Genomic DNA, 15427 nt, shown 5'->3' on the forward strand with positions numbered 1-15427 from the left:
GAAGCAGAATCGCTAAACAAAAATTAAAACAGGTTACTTGGATTAACTGAAAAAAATTATGATACTCATTACTGAATGGGAAATAAATGTAGGCAAATAGTTTTGTGGTCCCTTCTCTGATAAACTTTCACAACATAAGCACAATTACTTGCCTCTTGTAGAAGATGAGAAAACCAATTTCCAGAGACAGAAAGTGAGCAAGTTTTCAGATTCTATATGATTCCAAATATGCTGAACCTTTGTATGAGGGCTTTTGAAATAGAGAAGCAATTCATCTTAAACAGTGTCATCCTTAATCACTCAGAGAAAATCTTTTTTTAAATTAATTTATTTATTTATGTATTTTTGGCTGCGTTGGGTCTTCGTTGCTGCACACGGGCTTTCTCTAGTTGAGGCGAGCAGGGGCTACTCTTTGCTGCGGTGCACAGGCTTCTCACTGCGGTGGCTTCTCTTGTTGCAGAGCACAGGCTCTAGGCGTGAGGGCTTCAGTAGCTGCAATGTGCGGGCTCAGTAGTTGTAGCTCGTGGGATCTAGAGCACAGGCTCAGCAGTTGTGGCACACGGGTTTAGTTGCTCCGCAGGATGTGGGATCTTCCCGAACCAGGGCTCGAACTTGTGTCCGCTGCATTGGCAGGCAGACTCCCAACCACTGCGCCACCAGGGAAGTCCCACTCAGAGGAAATCTTGAATGCTAGAGATTAAACTTATATTTTGAGAGTTTAGAAAGTTATTATTTGGAAAAGATCTTATTCAAAATAATTTAATAAGCACGTCACACCATGCTATACACATAGTAGGCAAATGATAAATATTTATTGGATTAAGATAATAGAGATAAATGTAATAGCTATTTTAAGGGGCTAAAACAAAAAAAGCTGTCTATTTTAAAATGTGATTTTTTGCTTTCAAAAGAAGAATATATATCCTAAGCATTACAGTGCAGATTTCATTCTGAAAATGGCTAATAAAATAATAAAGATCGGGCTTCCCTGGTGGCGCAGTGGTTAAGAATCTGCCTGCCAATGCAGCGGACACAAGTTCGAGCCCTGGTCCGGGAAGATCCCACATGCTGAGGAGCAATAAGCCCGTGCGTCACAACTACTGAGTGAGCCTGTGCTCTAGAGCACGCGAGCCACAACTACTGTAGACTGAGCCCTAGAGCCTGTGCTCCGCAACAAGAGAAGCCACCACGATGAGAAGCCTGTGCACCGCAACGAAGAGTAGCCCCCACTCGCCTCAACTACAGAAAGCCCATGCACAGCCACAAAAAAAAAAACCCAAAAGACAAAAGCTTCATGACGTTGGGTTTGGCAATGATTTCTAGGATTTGACACCAAAAACACAAGAAACAAAAGTGAAAATAGATAAGTTGGATTACCTCAAAAAAAAAAAAAAAAAAAAGATCGTTTTGAGTTACTGTGCGAAGCCTAGGAAGATGCTGATCACCAGTTATCTAGATCATGGTTTTAATTTTGGTTTACCCCTGGGACTTTAGGTGAGCAAAGGTGCACAGGCAGAATTGAGTACGAGCTTGGGGACAGTAGGCTGCTGACCTGACAGAAAAGTTGTTGAGGAGGTAGAAAGAGCAAAGCAGAAGGAGCCACGCTATGGGGCTGTGGGGGAGAAGAGAGGCAGTACAGAAAGAACAGTTCAAGGAATAACAGGTGCACTAATAGCACAGAATTTGTTATAGGGAATTAAACCGCCTGAAGTTCTATTTTATGACAATCTATTTTATATAACATTGCTTAAAATAAGTTAGCTATGGCCAAGTGTGATTTTTGTTGTATTGACTTTTGACTACATGTAAGAGCTACATGTCTATTTTATTTCAATGGGCAGGTTTCCTTGTGTGCTATAGCAGATGTGTTACAAATACCATATATAAGCATGAATGTATATTATATATGTACATGTGGGGTATTCGTGTGTGTGTGTGTGTGCATGTGTGCATGTACATGCATCAACACACCACAAGGGGAACCTACCCTTACGCAGAGAACTACTCTCATTTCTACCTGCAGCTGGACCCAACATAAGTGAAAATTCTGAGTCATATTTATTGATAGCCATTCCAGTGTAAGCTCTTTGAAAGCTATTAGAAATACAAGACTTAGGTTACCTCTAATTTGGATAGCTACTGGAGAATGTTTGTGAAAGAAGCAAGTTTTAAGATTATTAATGTCTTAAAAATAGAGAAAAGGAGTGAAACCAGTCTCTGCTTAACTAAAGGTTTATAATCATAGCAAACTAGTGCTCTAATGATTTAAAATGTCCATACATGATTCCTCAAACTTGGACATTACACTGTTAACAAAGAATGTGTTTTGGTCTGTGGCCTAGTTCATATTTCTTTTGCTATATGCACACGTACACACGTACACACACACGCACATGCACACACTGTATCCTGCGTGACAACCCTCCACCCCCACAAGCTGGTGTCTCCCAGAAGATGCACTATCTGAGGCTTCAGTATGTCATTGCTTCCTCCCTTCACTGCGAAGTGACTGCTTAAGTCAAAAGCAATGATTTGCAGAAATCCATAGTAGAGTAACATAATGGCTTCTAAGATATCTAGTAACCCAACAAAATAGTGTGGCTGGCAGAAGCAAGGAAAAGCACATCCAAATCTCAAATAATCCAGAGAAATTATCTGTTCCAGTAGGAAGAAATCTCTGCCCTCTTCATAAGGAAGCAACCCTGGGACTTCTCAAATGACACATTTACAAGGTGGGTGGATAGGATACGACTGTGCTGGTTCCTCCCTATCTCCAACCCCTTCTGTTAAAGCATTTGCCCCATGTACACCTATTTACTAGGTTATTTCATCTAGTCCCACAGATTCATTACCATCTATATTCTAGCGACCTAGATGTCTTCCCTGAACATCACACTAACATCCAAATGCCATCCACTTGGATGTCTTATAGATATTTGAACTGAGAAGATTCAAAACTGCGGGTCCCCACCCCTTACCCGCCCGCCCACACACTTTCCAGACAACTCCCCCGCGCAGTTCTTCCCCATCTCAGTCAACAGCGGCTCCCTCCTTCAAGTTGCTCAGGCTAAAATCCCGTACTTTTCTGTGATAACTCTAAATCTTTCCATTGTCCACCCCTTTATCTTAAAGATCCACTTCACTGCAACCACCGTCACTCTCCAAGGTTATTGCAAATACCATCAAACTGGTGTTCATGCTTCAATCTTGTCTCTCAACAGTCTATTCTCTGCTTTCAAAACTGGATGAAATCATGTACCTTCTGTAATCAAAACCCTTACGGCTCTTACCTACTCTGAGTAAAAGGCAAAATCCTCACCATGACTCACAAGGTCTAGATGATCTGGCAGCCCCACCCACATTTCTTATTTAACCCCAACTCCCCAAGCTCTCTCTGACTTCATCTCCTAAACCCCTCCCACCCAAGACTGTCTGCTTTTCCAGCCTCCTTGCTGACCCTAAGGTGCCAAGCACCTTTGCACCTGATGCTCCCTTTGCCTGGAGCATACTTCTCCCAGATATCTGCCTGGCTTGTTCTCCTGTATCTTCAAGTTTCTGTTCCAATGTCACCTCCACAGAGAGGTCGCCCCAGACCACCTGTATAAAATAGCACCTTTCCTCTGATACTCCTTATCTCTCTTTACCCTGCTTAATTTTTCATGGCATTTATCATATATTGTTTATTTATTCATCTCTTCTGATTAAATATAAACTCCCTGAGTATAGGGGTCTTATCTGTTTTGGTCTTCCTTGAAGACCACATCATATACACTCAATAAATACCTTCTAAATTAATGACAGCAAACTCCACTCTAACATTTCTATCTTCATAAATCTTTTAATTCCAAGACATTTTTGGCTTCTCAACTTTAGTTAATACAAGCTGCTGTTGAATATAGGTAGGTGTTTTTTTTTTTTAACATCTTTATTGGAGTATAATTGCTTTACAATGGTGTGTTAGTTTCTGCTTTAGGTAGGTGTTAAATAATCAAACTATTGGAACCGAACACATCTGCCCAAACTAGCCCATTGAACTCAGAATTTCTGGTAAATATACCTATATCAGTGAACTCGGTCACATATGAAATTCTGTTTTTTCTTCTTTAGTCAGGCAACCTCAAAATCTGTCTTTATGCATGTTCCCCAGATTTCTGCTGATACAAATTAGCAAAGTTGTATAAAGGCTTCTCCGCCAGTTTGACTTTATAACTGACCAGAGGGCATGTCTTGCCCTGGTTACAGATCTGGGGATGCTGAAAAGTGGGATGGAGGAGCGTAAAGGAGAATTAAGATCACTCCCTCAGAATGAGTGTTTTTGTTTTTTTCAGATATATACCCAGGAGTGGAATTGCTGGGCCATATGATAGTTCTATTTTTAGTTTTTTGAAAAATCTCCATACTGTTTTCCACAGTGGCTGCACCAGTTTACCTTCCCACCAACAGTGCACAAGGGTTCCCTTTTCTCCACACCCTCACCAACTTGTTGTTTCTGTTCTTTTGGATGACAGCCGTTCTGACAGGTGTGAGGTGATATCTTATTTGGTTTCAATTTGCATTTCCCAGATGATTAGTGATGCTGAGCATCTTTTCACCTGCCTGTTCGCCAGCCATTTGCATTTCCTCTTTGGAAAAATGTCTATTCAAGTCTTCTCCCCATTTTTTGACTGGGTAGTTTGTTCTGTTGATGTTGAATTGTATGAGCTGTTTATATATGTTGGATATTAATCCTTTACTGGTCATATCATTTGCAAATATTTTCTCCCATTCAGTAGGTTGTCCTTTTTTTTTTTTTTGTCAATGGTTTCTTTTTTTTAATGTATTTATTTTTATTTATTTATTTTTGGCTGCATTGGGTCTTCACGGGCTTTCTCTAGTTGTGGCGAGCTGGGTCTACTCTTCGTTGCGGTGCACGGGCTTCTCATTGTGGTGGCTTCTCTTGTTGCGGAGCACGGGCTCTAGAGCACAGGCTCAGTAGTTGTGGCGCCTGGGCCTAGCTGCTCTGCAGCATGTGGGATCTTCCCGGACTGGGGTTTGAACCCATGTCCCCTGCATTGGCAGGCGGATTCTTAACCACTGCGCCACCAGGGAAGCCCTCAATGGTTTCCTTTGCTGGGCAAAACCTAAGTTTAATTAGGTCCCATTTGTTTATTTTTGCTTTTATTTCCTCTACTTTAGGAGACAAATTCAAAAAAATATTGCTGCTATTTATGTCAGAGTGTTCTGCCTATGTTTTCCTCTATGAGTTTTATAGTATCCAATCTTACATTTAGGTCTTTAATCCATTTGATAGAGAATGTTCTAATTTCATTCTTTTACATGTAGCTGTCAAGATACATGCACCCCAACGTTCATGGTGGCATTATTTACAATTGCCAAGATATGGAAGCAACCTAAGCGTCCATCAACAGATGAATGGATAAAGAAGATGTGGTATATAAATACAATGGAATACTACTCAGCCATAAAAAAGAATGAAATTTTGTCATTTGCAGTAACATGGATGGACTTGGAGGGCATTATGCTAAGTGAAACAAGCCAGACAGAGAAAGATAAATACTAAATGATATCACTTCTATGTGGAATCGAGAAAATACAACAAAATAGTGAATATAACAAAAAGAAGCAGACTCACAGACATAGAGAACAAACTAGTGATTACCAGTGGGGAGGGAAGAGGGGCAATATAGGGGTGGGAGAGCAGGAGGTACAAACTATTGGGTATAAGATAGACCCAAGGATGTACTGTGTAACATGGGCAGTATAGCCAATAGTTTGTAATGACTGTAAACGGAAAGTAACCTTTAAAAACTGTATTAAAATTTTTTTTGAAAGATTACTCTCTCAGGAAAGAAGACAACAGTGCCTTCAGCAAGAAGACCTCTATCTAATGTGGGGGAGGGACCACTCCAAGGAGTCACGGAGGCTCAGTCACATTTGGGAATTCAGGGGACTCCGAGTTCTCCAAGTACCCCCAATTTCCCTCACTCCTATTGTCACTTCCAACTCTTCCCAATCAATAAACAAAAGAAACCTGGCAGAGCTATGACTCAGTAAACATTGCAAATTGGCAATGCACAGAATGAAATTCGAGTTTGGATTCAGCCAACTCTGCTTGTTACCTCTGGGGAGAGGGAGGACATTGGAATCGAAGGTGGTTTGCAAAGGGGTCTTTAGTCTAAGCTATAATTTAAAAAATATTAAAGCATTTATGCATTTGGTATGATTAAAATTAATTTCAAATTTGCAATATGGTATAAGTATGAAAAACTACTTTTTTCTTTAGGAACTCAGCCAGGTAGAACCATCACTGTCTGGCCTAGTACAACCATACTCCTCTGCATGATATATACCCAGAGGCATGTTCCTAGAACCCCTTCTAAAAGTTTGTCATTCTTATGTATGCAATGCTACAGTATATGTGATCCTGTCTTGCCATATCCTCCCCTGAAGTCAATCACTTCTAAACTGCATTCACAATCTCCCAGATCCTCAGATTTGATGGTACCTACTCCTTCCCCAGTTGTAACTTTGGCTTCTTTAGACTACAGCTCTTCATCTATGGCAACATATTCATGAACCACTTTGAGTAATAATACTCTTGTCTCAAATTTCCTTCACATCCTAGCCTAACAGATCGATTTTAGGGTAGAACCTAGACGATTATGGAATAATGTAATATATAATAAGGAATATATAGGACGGTATAGGACCAAAGAGACAAGGCACCAAACCCCTCCTGATGTCATCAGGGAAGACTGCCCAGGAAAGATAATTATTTAGGATGATGATGATGATGATAATATATATGTATGTTCTAGGTGCTTTGCATATGCTATCTCATTTAATCGTCTCAATAACTCTATTCTACTGTTATCCCAGTTTTATAATTGAAGGAACCAAAGAACAATGAGATTAAGTGATTTTGCCTGTTTTCACACAGCTTGCAAATAATGGAGCTGATATTCATACCTAGTTAGTCTGGCTGCTGAGTCCCTGCTCTTAATTATGGATAATAAGACAAAACTCAGTGGGGGTCAAGGATGGCATTCTATCTAGACCAAGGGAACAGTAACACAAAGTAATGAAAATATGAGAGAATATGGTTTGTACTAGAACAACAAGGCATTCAGTTTGGCAGGAGTGGGTAGTGGCAGAAAGGACACTGAAAGGGTAGGCAGAAATCGGTTCACGAAGGGGCTTATCTGCTGGATTTTATCATATACAAAATGAGGAGCTGTTGACAGGTTTTAAGCAGGAAAATAACATGATCAGAATTGTATTTTTGAATAATCCCTGTGGCAGTGATATGGAGGATGGATTGGAATAGATTCAAACTGGGGACACAGGTCACTATTAGGAAGAGCTTGCATTATCCTAAGAGGATGATGAGGGCTAAACCAGAACAGCAACAAGAATGATGGAAAAAAAGGGAGATGGAGTTGAACGCTGCAAAATGAAACTGAAACTTCTGTATTTCAAATGTGTCAACAGTGTTCTAGAGGGAAATAAGATAATGGTGTTCCTGTGTTTGTCTCTGTCTTCCTGTTAATGAAATAGTACTCATTAAAGTCTTCACAGTGTCAAAGATATTGTGTAGTTAGGTAAACATTATGCAAGTTTTCAGCCAAGAGTAAATATATAAAAATTACTTTACAAATAATACTTAATGTTTCTGCATTGAAGAAATAAATAGATGAGAAGATTAAATCTTTTATTTCACAAGGTTTTTAAAAGACACAAAACATAAACCTATTTATACATAAAGGAAAATAAGAATTCTAAGCAAGAGCTTATCATGACGACATTACCCATCTTTCTTTACCTTTAAACATTCTACCCTTTCCTTGGGTAGCCATTCAGAAATAAGGACCAGTGAAGTTTGTTATTTGGATGTCTTTTATCGTCGTATATTTAAGCTCTTTATTTACTGGATGCACGTGTCATCATTTCATTTAGAGCATTACTACTTATCAGAAAATCCAATTTTTTTTCTGTGATACGTGAGCCAGTTCCATTTGGAATTTCTAGAGGCCTAATTTTAGTCAATATTTTCAAAGTATGATAAAGCTCAGAAATAATTTGTTAATTAAGATAATATTAGCCAGTAAAATGAAACCGAGACAAGACTCTAAAATAATGTATTTGTTAGTAGTCAATCCACATTTATGAACATTAGCATATATTAGTGAACAGTTATGTTAAGGCAAAAGACTCTCTCAGATATAATCTATTTCCATCAATATGTTAAAGATTACCAAAATCTAAAATATATTTTATAATATAATAAGTGACATGAAATGATTTCAAAAAGGAATTTCTACGTTACAGAGTTTGTTATTAGAAAGGTGCCATAAAAGTATAATGGGAATTAAAATTTTAGTTACTTAATATAAGGTGGAAAGAAAGATAAGCTTTTAAGTATTTACGTAGATTAATGAATTATTTGCCAAATTCTCCTGAAATGATACCTAGTTCCTATTAAATCAGTGGACACTTGCTATATGAGCTATGTTTCTTTAGAACTGTATTTTTTTAAGGAGTCCATTTTTATCACAGAAATTTACCTAAACTTACACATATATTAATAGTTATATATAGTAAGTGAAAATGCCCTTATCTGAAATTAATACATTGTATAATATCAAAATCTTCATAGTCTTTTTTAGAAAACAGAAAAGAGAGAGAAATAAAGAATAAATTAGTTACAACATTTACATTTGATGTATTATTGAGTAGATATGAAGCCTTTGAAATCTACAACGATATTTTATATTTTTGTCATCCCTTAATTCTATTTGCATTTCTCTTTAGTATTTTAATAGTATTAATAATATAGTTTGCATGTTTACCTGAGCACTTTGTATGTTATATATTTTTAAAAGAATATCTTGCTTCTTTTTGATTAGAATTTTCTATAAAAGACATTAGTTGAAAAATTAACTTCTTACCTAAAGCTACTATCCTCCTTAATCATTTTCAAATAATGGGTAAAGCTGCATCTCTGTGAATTTATTTTTGAAAACTTGGTTACTTTAGAAGAAACAGACACCAGAAATTGAACATTGAATGTATTTCTATGACTCACATACAGTACAGTGTATCCTTTTCAAATTTTATCCTAGAGCACTTTTTTAAACATGCATTAGAATACAGCTGTTCTCTCTGAAATGGTCCCTTTTTACAATGGTGAAATTTAACAAACTATTTTTATAATCTTTTGAATATCATTTTTGCACTCTGGAATTAATTAATGAATTATAAAAGTTCCAGATACTTTCGTTTTGTTAAAAATAATAAACACCTGTATTTGAACCTTCTGACAGCAAAACAAGCAATATACCATTTAGGGTTGAAATATATAATATTTGAACTACAGTTCTATATATTTCAAAATTCATATTTTTTTATAAATAGATTTACCTATTTGTCCTATAAAACCTAGCTTTCTATGAAGTGAATCACTTAATGATATTATTGCTTTGGATATAAAACTGGCCCATATATAAGTGCTTCATTCCTCACCCACACCTACCTCTCCAAAAGAAAGTCTACCAGTAGTCTCGCACAGTAGTGAGCAGTCTTAAATTAAAAACAATTGTACATTACAGCAAAGGAAGATATTTTTCATGTTAAAGCAGTTTTTACCATCAAACATCTAAAGAGTTATAAACTATGAATGAATTACCTTTAAACCATGGTCTTTAAGGTTAAATTCATTTTCTGAATGCTTTTAGGAGTGACATTATGCTATCACCTTTTAAAATATTTTAAATGATAAAATTTTACATTTCACGAATAGTGCAGGAACAGGTTTAATTACGTATGTTTCCCTTTGCTTGGGAATTAAAATGCTGTAAATGCCATAAATTGAGTAAGTTTATCTCAGAATGAGGAATAGGGTATTTAGAGACAAATAAATACCCAATAACTATTTATAGCCTGAAAAGATGCGTTTAAGTCACAGTCAAAATACAGGTTACTTGTGTAAAATCTAGCCTACTGAATAAACAAGTATTTTTTTAATTAGAGTAATATGAGTAAAAACTTTTCAAATAAGAGACATTAAGAGAATTATAAATCTAATGTGTGATTCTCAATACTCCCAATTGCTTGCACGTGTTTATTTTGACAACAGCATAACAGCAACAAAGGACTTCTTTAAATGGCATATTTTTCAGCTTTATTTCAAATGCTGTATAGCATAAGAACCCATTGCTCAGAGAGAAATTTTAAGCCATGGAAAAAGAGTATGAAATATATTCCAAAGTGCTGAAGGAATTAATTGCCCTATTAGGTAATGAATACCCAAAAGAATGAGCATTAGTGATTTATGGCTTAAAGTGCTTGGGTCTGATCAGCATTTTGACTTCTTTGAAGGAGGACTTGTAGCCACCAGGTTGTGCCTCACTTATACCAGGCCAGGTCCCCCAGAAAATCCCATTTCGGACACCTCTGTATTTCTGGTGATAATATTTGCCATTTAAGTTTGCAGAAAGACATGCATCAAACCACCAGCCTGAACTGTAGTACAGCCCACAGTTCCCAGAAGGGTATCGATCGTTGTCTCTGTCCGGGGTGGTGAAAAACTTCAGATCGTGGTTGTAATGTTTACTGAAATGTAAGGCATCTCCAGCTGTGCCATTATAGTTACCAATGTGTAAACGGTATTTGAGAAACTCGTTGGCCACATAAAAGTGATCATACAAGGCATAGAGTTTGACACCGTTAAAGTCTTCAAGATCTATTCTGAGAATCATGTCCTTACTCTTAGTCAGAAGATGGATTTTATCGTTCCCCAGCCAAAATTCTCTTCTGGGGTTTCCAAAGCCTACTTTGTAGTCTTGCCACGTTCTGGTGAAGTTGGTGCTTCCATCAACACGTGCCTGCAGCACTGTCCAGCCTCCCCCCATGGTCTCCATGTCACAGAAAACCTCGAAGCTACTATTTTTGGGATCCGGTGTAACTCTGTAGAGCTCACTGCTTCTTTTGCCTATCGTGTAGTATTCAGAGCAATCTTTATATATAAGATGTTGAACTGCAGGAGTAAAAAAAGAAAGGCATTGGATTTTGTTGATAAAAACTAGGCATATGCACGAAAGCAGTTTTATAATTTGATCAATGGTGATAATGAAACCTTGCTCAGCTAAACTTACTTGAGCCTGTTTAGCAAATGCTTGTTAACGCCTCAGAACAAGAACCTGGTGTCATAAAGCAGAAAAAGCTCCCAAGCACAGTCTTGGTTGGTAATGATACTGACAACACCACCAACAAACAACAACAAGAAGAAATAAAAGCGATAGTTTTAGTAACTCAGTAATATTTAGTGAGGGCTCCGCATGTGTTCTAGGGATTCTGCCAAAGACTTGATAACATTTTCACACTTAATCTGCACATGAACTTTATGATGTAGATATTACTAACAACCCGCTGGTGAGAAAGAATATTAGGCTCAAAAAGGATCCGTGGCTTGTCCAACTTCACAGAAGCTTTAAAAGGCAGAGCCAGGACAGAGCTCAGATCTGGCTGGCTGCAAAGCTTGTCCTTGTGACCACTGCATCCCTTGGTCCTGAAAGTCAGATGATTCCAACTCTCCTAGAACTGCATTCCATGTATACAGAGGAAGCACAGGCTTCTATATCCTTTTACCTAAAGAGGCTGATAGACTCCACTTTCAGGCAGTTTTATAGGATCGTTCCAAATGATTTATTAAAATTCTAAAAAAAAAGCATTGATCAACATTTCCATTTATTTTACTTGCTTGACAATTAGATACAGAAGCTTAAGTTGTTTTTAAAAACTTCAATAATATACCAATATTCTTACTGTGAATTTATTATCCAGGAAAATATTTAGCTAGTGTTTCACATGTCTGGTTTCTAGAAGGAAACCACAGGTGATTATGCTCAGGATAAGTGTAATAAAGAGCTAATGTGGTTCTGTAGGAACCAATACAGATATTTACTCCAAAATAATTTTCTAAAAGATTGGTACTGGATCAGGCAAGTTTAATACAAGCCACTTATGAGCCACAAATAATCTATTCATGTGTACTTAGAACTCAGAATATTCAGATAGTTCCCCAAAACTTAGTAGAAAAAAAGACAGTAGAATCTTGTTCTTGTCATTACAAATTGCCATGCAGTACCACATCTAATGTTCACCCACGTATGTCACCTAAGATGTGAAACTCTGCCTTGCTATGTGCAGGGCACATTTAGATGCAGGCTGCTGGGACTATTAGCAACAGTGGTCCTGGAATCTCCCAAATACCTTCACTGGGTAGATTCCCCGGGGAATCTACCTAGGGAAGATGCATGAAGTGCTTGTTTCTAAGGGCCATGATCTCTGCTTCAGGCACCATATCCCTTCAACCTCGCACTCATGCAGAGATGGCTTTCCAAAGTGTGATAAGACCACCATCAGCAATGGTCCCAGAAACTCATGTGGAAAAACCAGGGTTTGGGGGAACCAGTGCCACAGCTAGCAGTTCGTGGGCAGAACAGGCAGTTAGGTTTATGGCCTTTAACATATATTTATTAAAGCTAATTCAGATTATCAGCAAATAATTTGGATGGGGAAGATGGGTTCTACTGTTACATGCTTGAATTCTAGTGAAAGAGAGGAAGAAACAAGAATGTATGCCTTCCCTTAGTGGCATGCCAAAACGCCCCTTAAAATGTTTTTGGGCCACTAGGTCTAAAAGCAAAAAGTTTTGCACACATATGAAGCCATATAGCTGCTTTTAACCCATCTATAAAATCTCCCATTTCCACTAGACATTTGGGATTATGAACTGCAGATTACTTGCTAAAATCTTTCAGAGGTCTCTTGTTGCCATATAAGGAGCAGTCACCTGACCACACAAATAAACTGATTTCCAAAGAACAGAGTACAACCACAAACACTGCCTTAATTCTACTGTTTTCAAACACTTCAGTGAAGAGATAAATAAGTTAAACTCACTGAAACATTAAGAAATTCTCTTAGAATATTACTCTGCCATAAAAAGAAATGAAATTGAGTTATTTGTAGTGAGGTGGATGGACCTAGAGTCTGTCACACAGAGTGAAGTAAGTCAGGAAAACAAATACCATATGCTAACACATATATATGGACTCACAAAAAAAGAAAAAAATGGTTCTGTAGAACCTAGGGGCAGGGCAGGAATAAAGATGCAGATGTAGAGAACGGACTTGAGGACATGGGGAGGGGGAAGGAGAAGCTGGGAGTAAGTGAGAGAGTGGCATGGACATATATACACTACCAGATGTAAAATAGATAGCTAGTGGGAAGCAGCCGCATGGCACAGGGAGATCAGCTCGGTGCTTTGTGACCACCTAGACGGGTGGGATAGGGAGGGTGGGAGGGAGACTCAAGAGGGAGAAGATATGGGGATATATGTGTACATATAGCTGCTTCACTTTGTTATACAGCAGAAACTAACACACCACTGTAAAGCAATTATACTCCAATAAAGATGTTTTTTTAAAAAAAAAAGAAAAGAAATTCTCTCCTTCCACTTCTGTTTGTGTGTAGCTCTGGCGTCAGCAAATAAGATCTTTGAAATTGAAAGTGCTTTCTAACGCATACAGAACTCATGATTTTTTGTAATCAGGTCCTATTCCTTTCTGTGGGCACATGTGCAAAGATAATAGTTTTTTCTGTATTACCTTGATGAATAAAAGGCTTAACTTATATAATACATCCTTTATTTAAGTTATATGATAAGGTTAATGTTTATGGATACTGTCTAGCTATATAACATTCATGAACAAATGATAAGAAAACATTATTATACATACCTGGACGTGATTGTATTTGTTCTTGAGTGGGACACTTAGATGAACATTTGCCATCCAAACTATTGACAACAAATGTTAGGTTTGCCACTTTGGTATCAACATACTGTTCTATGTTGTTCATATTTACAAGATTCAGTTTCTCCAGGCGACCCTGAAGCACGTCGATCTCCTCCTTGGCATCCTTAAGGTCAGAGGACAGCTTGTTAACCTCGCTCTCTAACTCTCTAACTCTGTTGTCATCAGCTTCTCCCAGAGCTCCTGTGCCGGGTAACAGCAGTCCACTTCTGCCCAGGTCTCGGTTGTCATCAGCCTGCAGTTTGCAGTCTTGGCAAGACTTCTTCAGGCTCTTTACGATTTCCTTGAGGTTCTGGACTTCTTTGAACACCTCCTCGATCCTGCCAAACTGCTTGGGGAGCTGAATAGTCAGCGGGGGCAGGTTCACCTGGTAGGGACAGTCGCCTCCCTCCTCGCATTTCGCTCTGCTTTCTACTCTCACCGGGCAGGCGTCCTGGGCTGCTTCCTCTTTAATTTCCTCTGTTTCATTGTTTGCCACAACCAGAAAACCATAAGCAGCAAGGACAGCGGAGCTCAGCCAGCACCACTTCGCCAGCTTCATCTTTGCGGTGGCGCTCGCCCCAGCAGGGAAGGGGGCCGGGCTGGAGCTCTTTTTAAGAGCTGCAGCTGCCTTCCTGAGTCAGGCTTTCCGTGTTCTCAGAAAAGGGCGGGAGCACGTTGCATCACCAGTCTCAGAAACGCGGAGGAAGAGGAGGTAGTCCTCATCAAACTCAGTGTGCCCCAAACTGTTATTTGTTCTCAATCAAAACCATCCGCTTTGGAATTCCTGCAGTTGGTCAGATGCACATACTCAACAAGTTTCACTTTCATCTTTTATTTTTAAAAAGCACAAGAAAAATCCTGAATCTTAAAATAATTATACTTGAAGTAAATCATTTCATGATACTTAACTCCACAGTGGGGTAAATAGTTTTTAAACATAAAATTGAATGTGCTAGTTATCCAGATTATGTGAAGGACAGAAATGTTACAAAGATGGAAATGGTTCTTTTTCCTTCTTGCAATGGGGCATTGAGAATTCTGTATTTTCTTTATGTTGTGCTTTCAGGTGAAATCTCAAGCACTTAAAATTTTAAATATAATGAAGTTCAGCTTTCTGGTTCTTGCTTTTTTTGTTTTCATCTGTTTTCGTTTCATCTGTTTGAAAAGGGAAGAAAACTGGTAGAGAAAAAAGTGCTGCTTTCTATTTCTCCGACCACTGCATAGCATAGGAGGAATGTCTGACAAAAACACCGTTAAAATACATCCTTGCCTTTCATCAAAACCAGCAGCCTTCTCCTTTGCTCTTCACCAATTCTGTGACTGTACTGTCCTTCCACATCTGCCAAGTACGAATCTCTGAACTAGTCTGTCCCATCTTGGTTCTGATTCTTCTTTTGTCTCCGGCATCTTTGCCTTCCCTCCCCGCTGGCAGCTCTAGCAGTCCCCTCTCTGAGTTTCCGCCTCCGCAGTGGGCCCTCCACCTGGTCTCTATGCCACTTGCTATGTCACCGCTTTGCCCCAAACATGTCTGCATTCATGACTTTTCACACTTTTCAAACCTTTTTTCA

General features: G+C 38.5%; 2 protein-coding genes across 2 annotated transcripts in view; one reads left to right on the forward strand and one right to left on the reverse strand.

The window, feature by feature from the left end:
• Positions 1–15427, forward strand: part of CCDC146 (coiled-coil domain containing 146) — a 140591-nt gene that overhangs the window by 44275 nt on the left and 80889 nt on the right. The window lies entirely within an intron of this gene.
• On the reverse strand, positions 10158–14453 carry FGL2 (fibrinogen like 2). Its single transcript, XM_007450082.1, has 2 exons — positions 13803–14453; positions 10158–11035 (listed from the first exon to the last, which is right to left on the reverse strand). The coding sequence occupies exons 1-2, from the start codon at positions 14416–14418 to the stop codon at positions 10329–10331; spliced, it is 1323 nt and encodes a 440-aa protein (XP_007450144.1). The 5' UTR covers positions 14419–14453; the 3' UTR covers positions 10158–10328.

Source organism: Lipotes vexillifer, unplaced genomic scaffold (assembly GCF_000442215.2).
Source record: "Lipotes vexillifer unplaced genomic scaffold, Lipotes_vexillifer_v1.1 scaffold712, whole genome shotgun sequence".
NCBI classification, from domain to species: Eukaryota; Metazoa; Chordata; class Mammalia; order Artiodactyla; family Lipotidae; genus Lipotes; species Lipotes vexillifer.

Coding starts and splice junctions, on each gene's coding strand:
- FGL2 (XM_007450082.1), bottom strand. CDS start 14,418: ATGAAGCTGGCGAAGTGGTGCTGGCTGAGCTCCGCTGTCCTTGCTGCT. Junction 11,036..13,802: donor ACAAATACAATCACGTCCAG/GTATGTATAATA, acceptor TTACTCCTGCAG/TTCAACATCTTATATATAAA.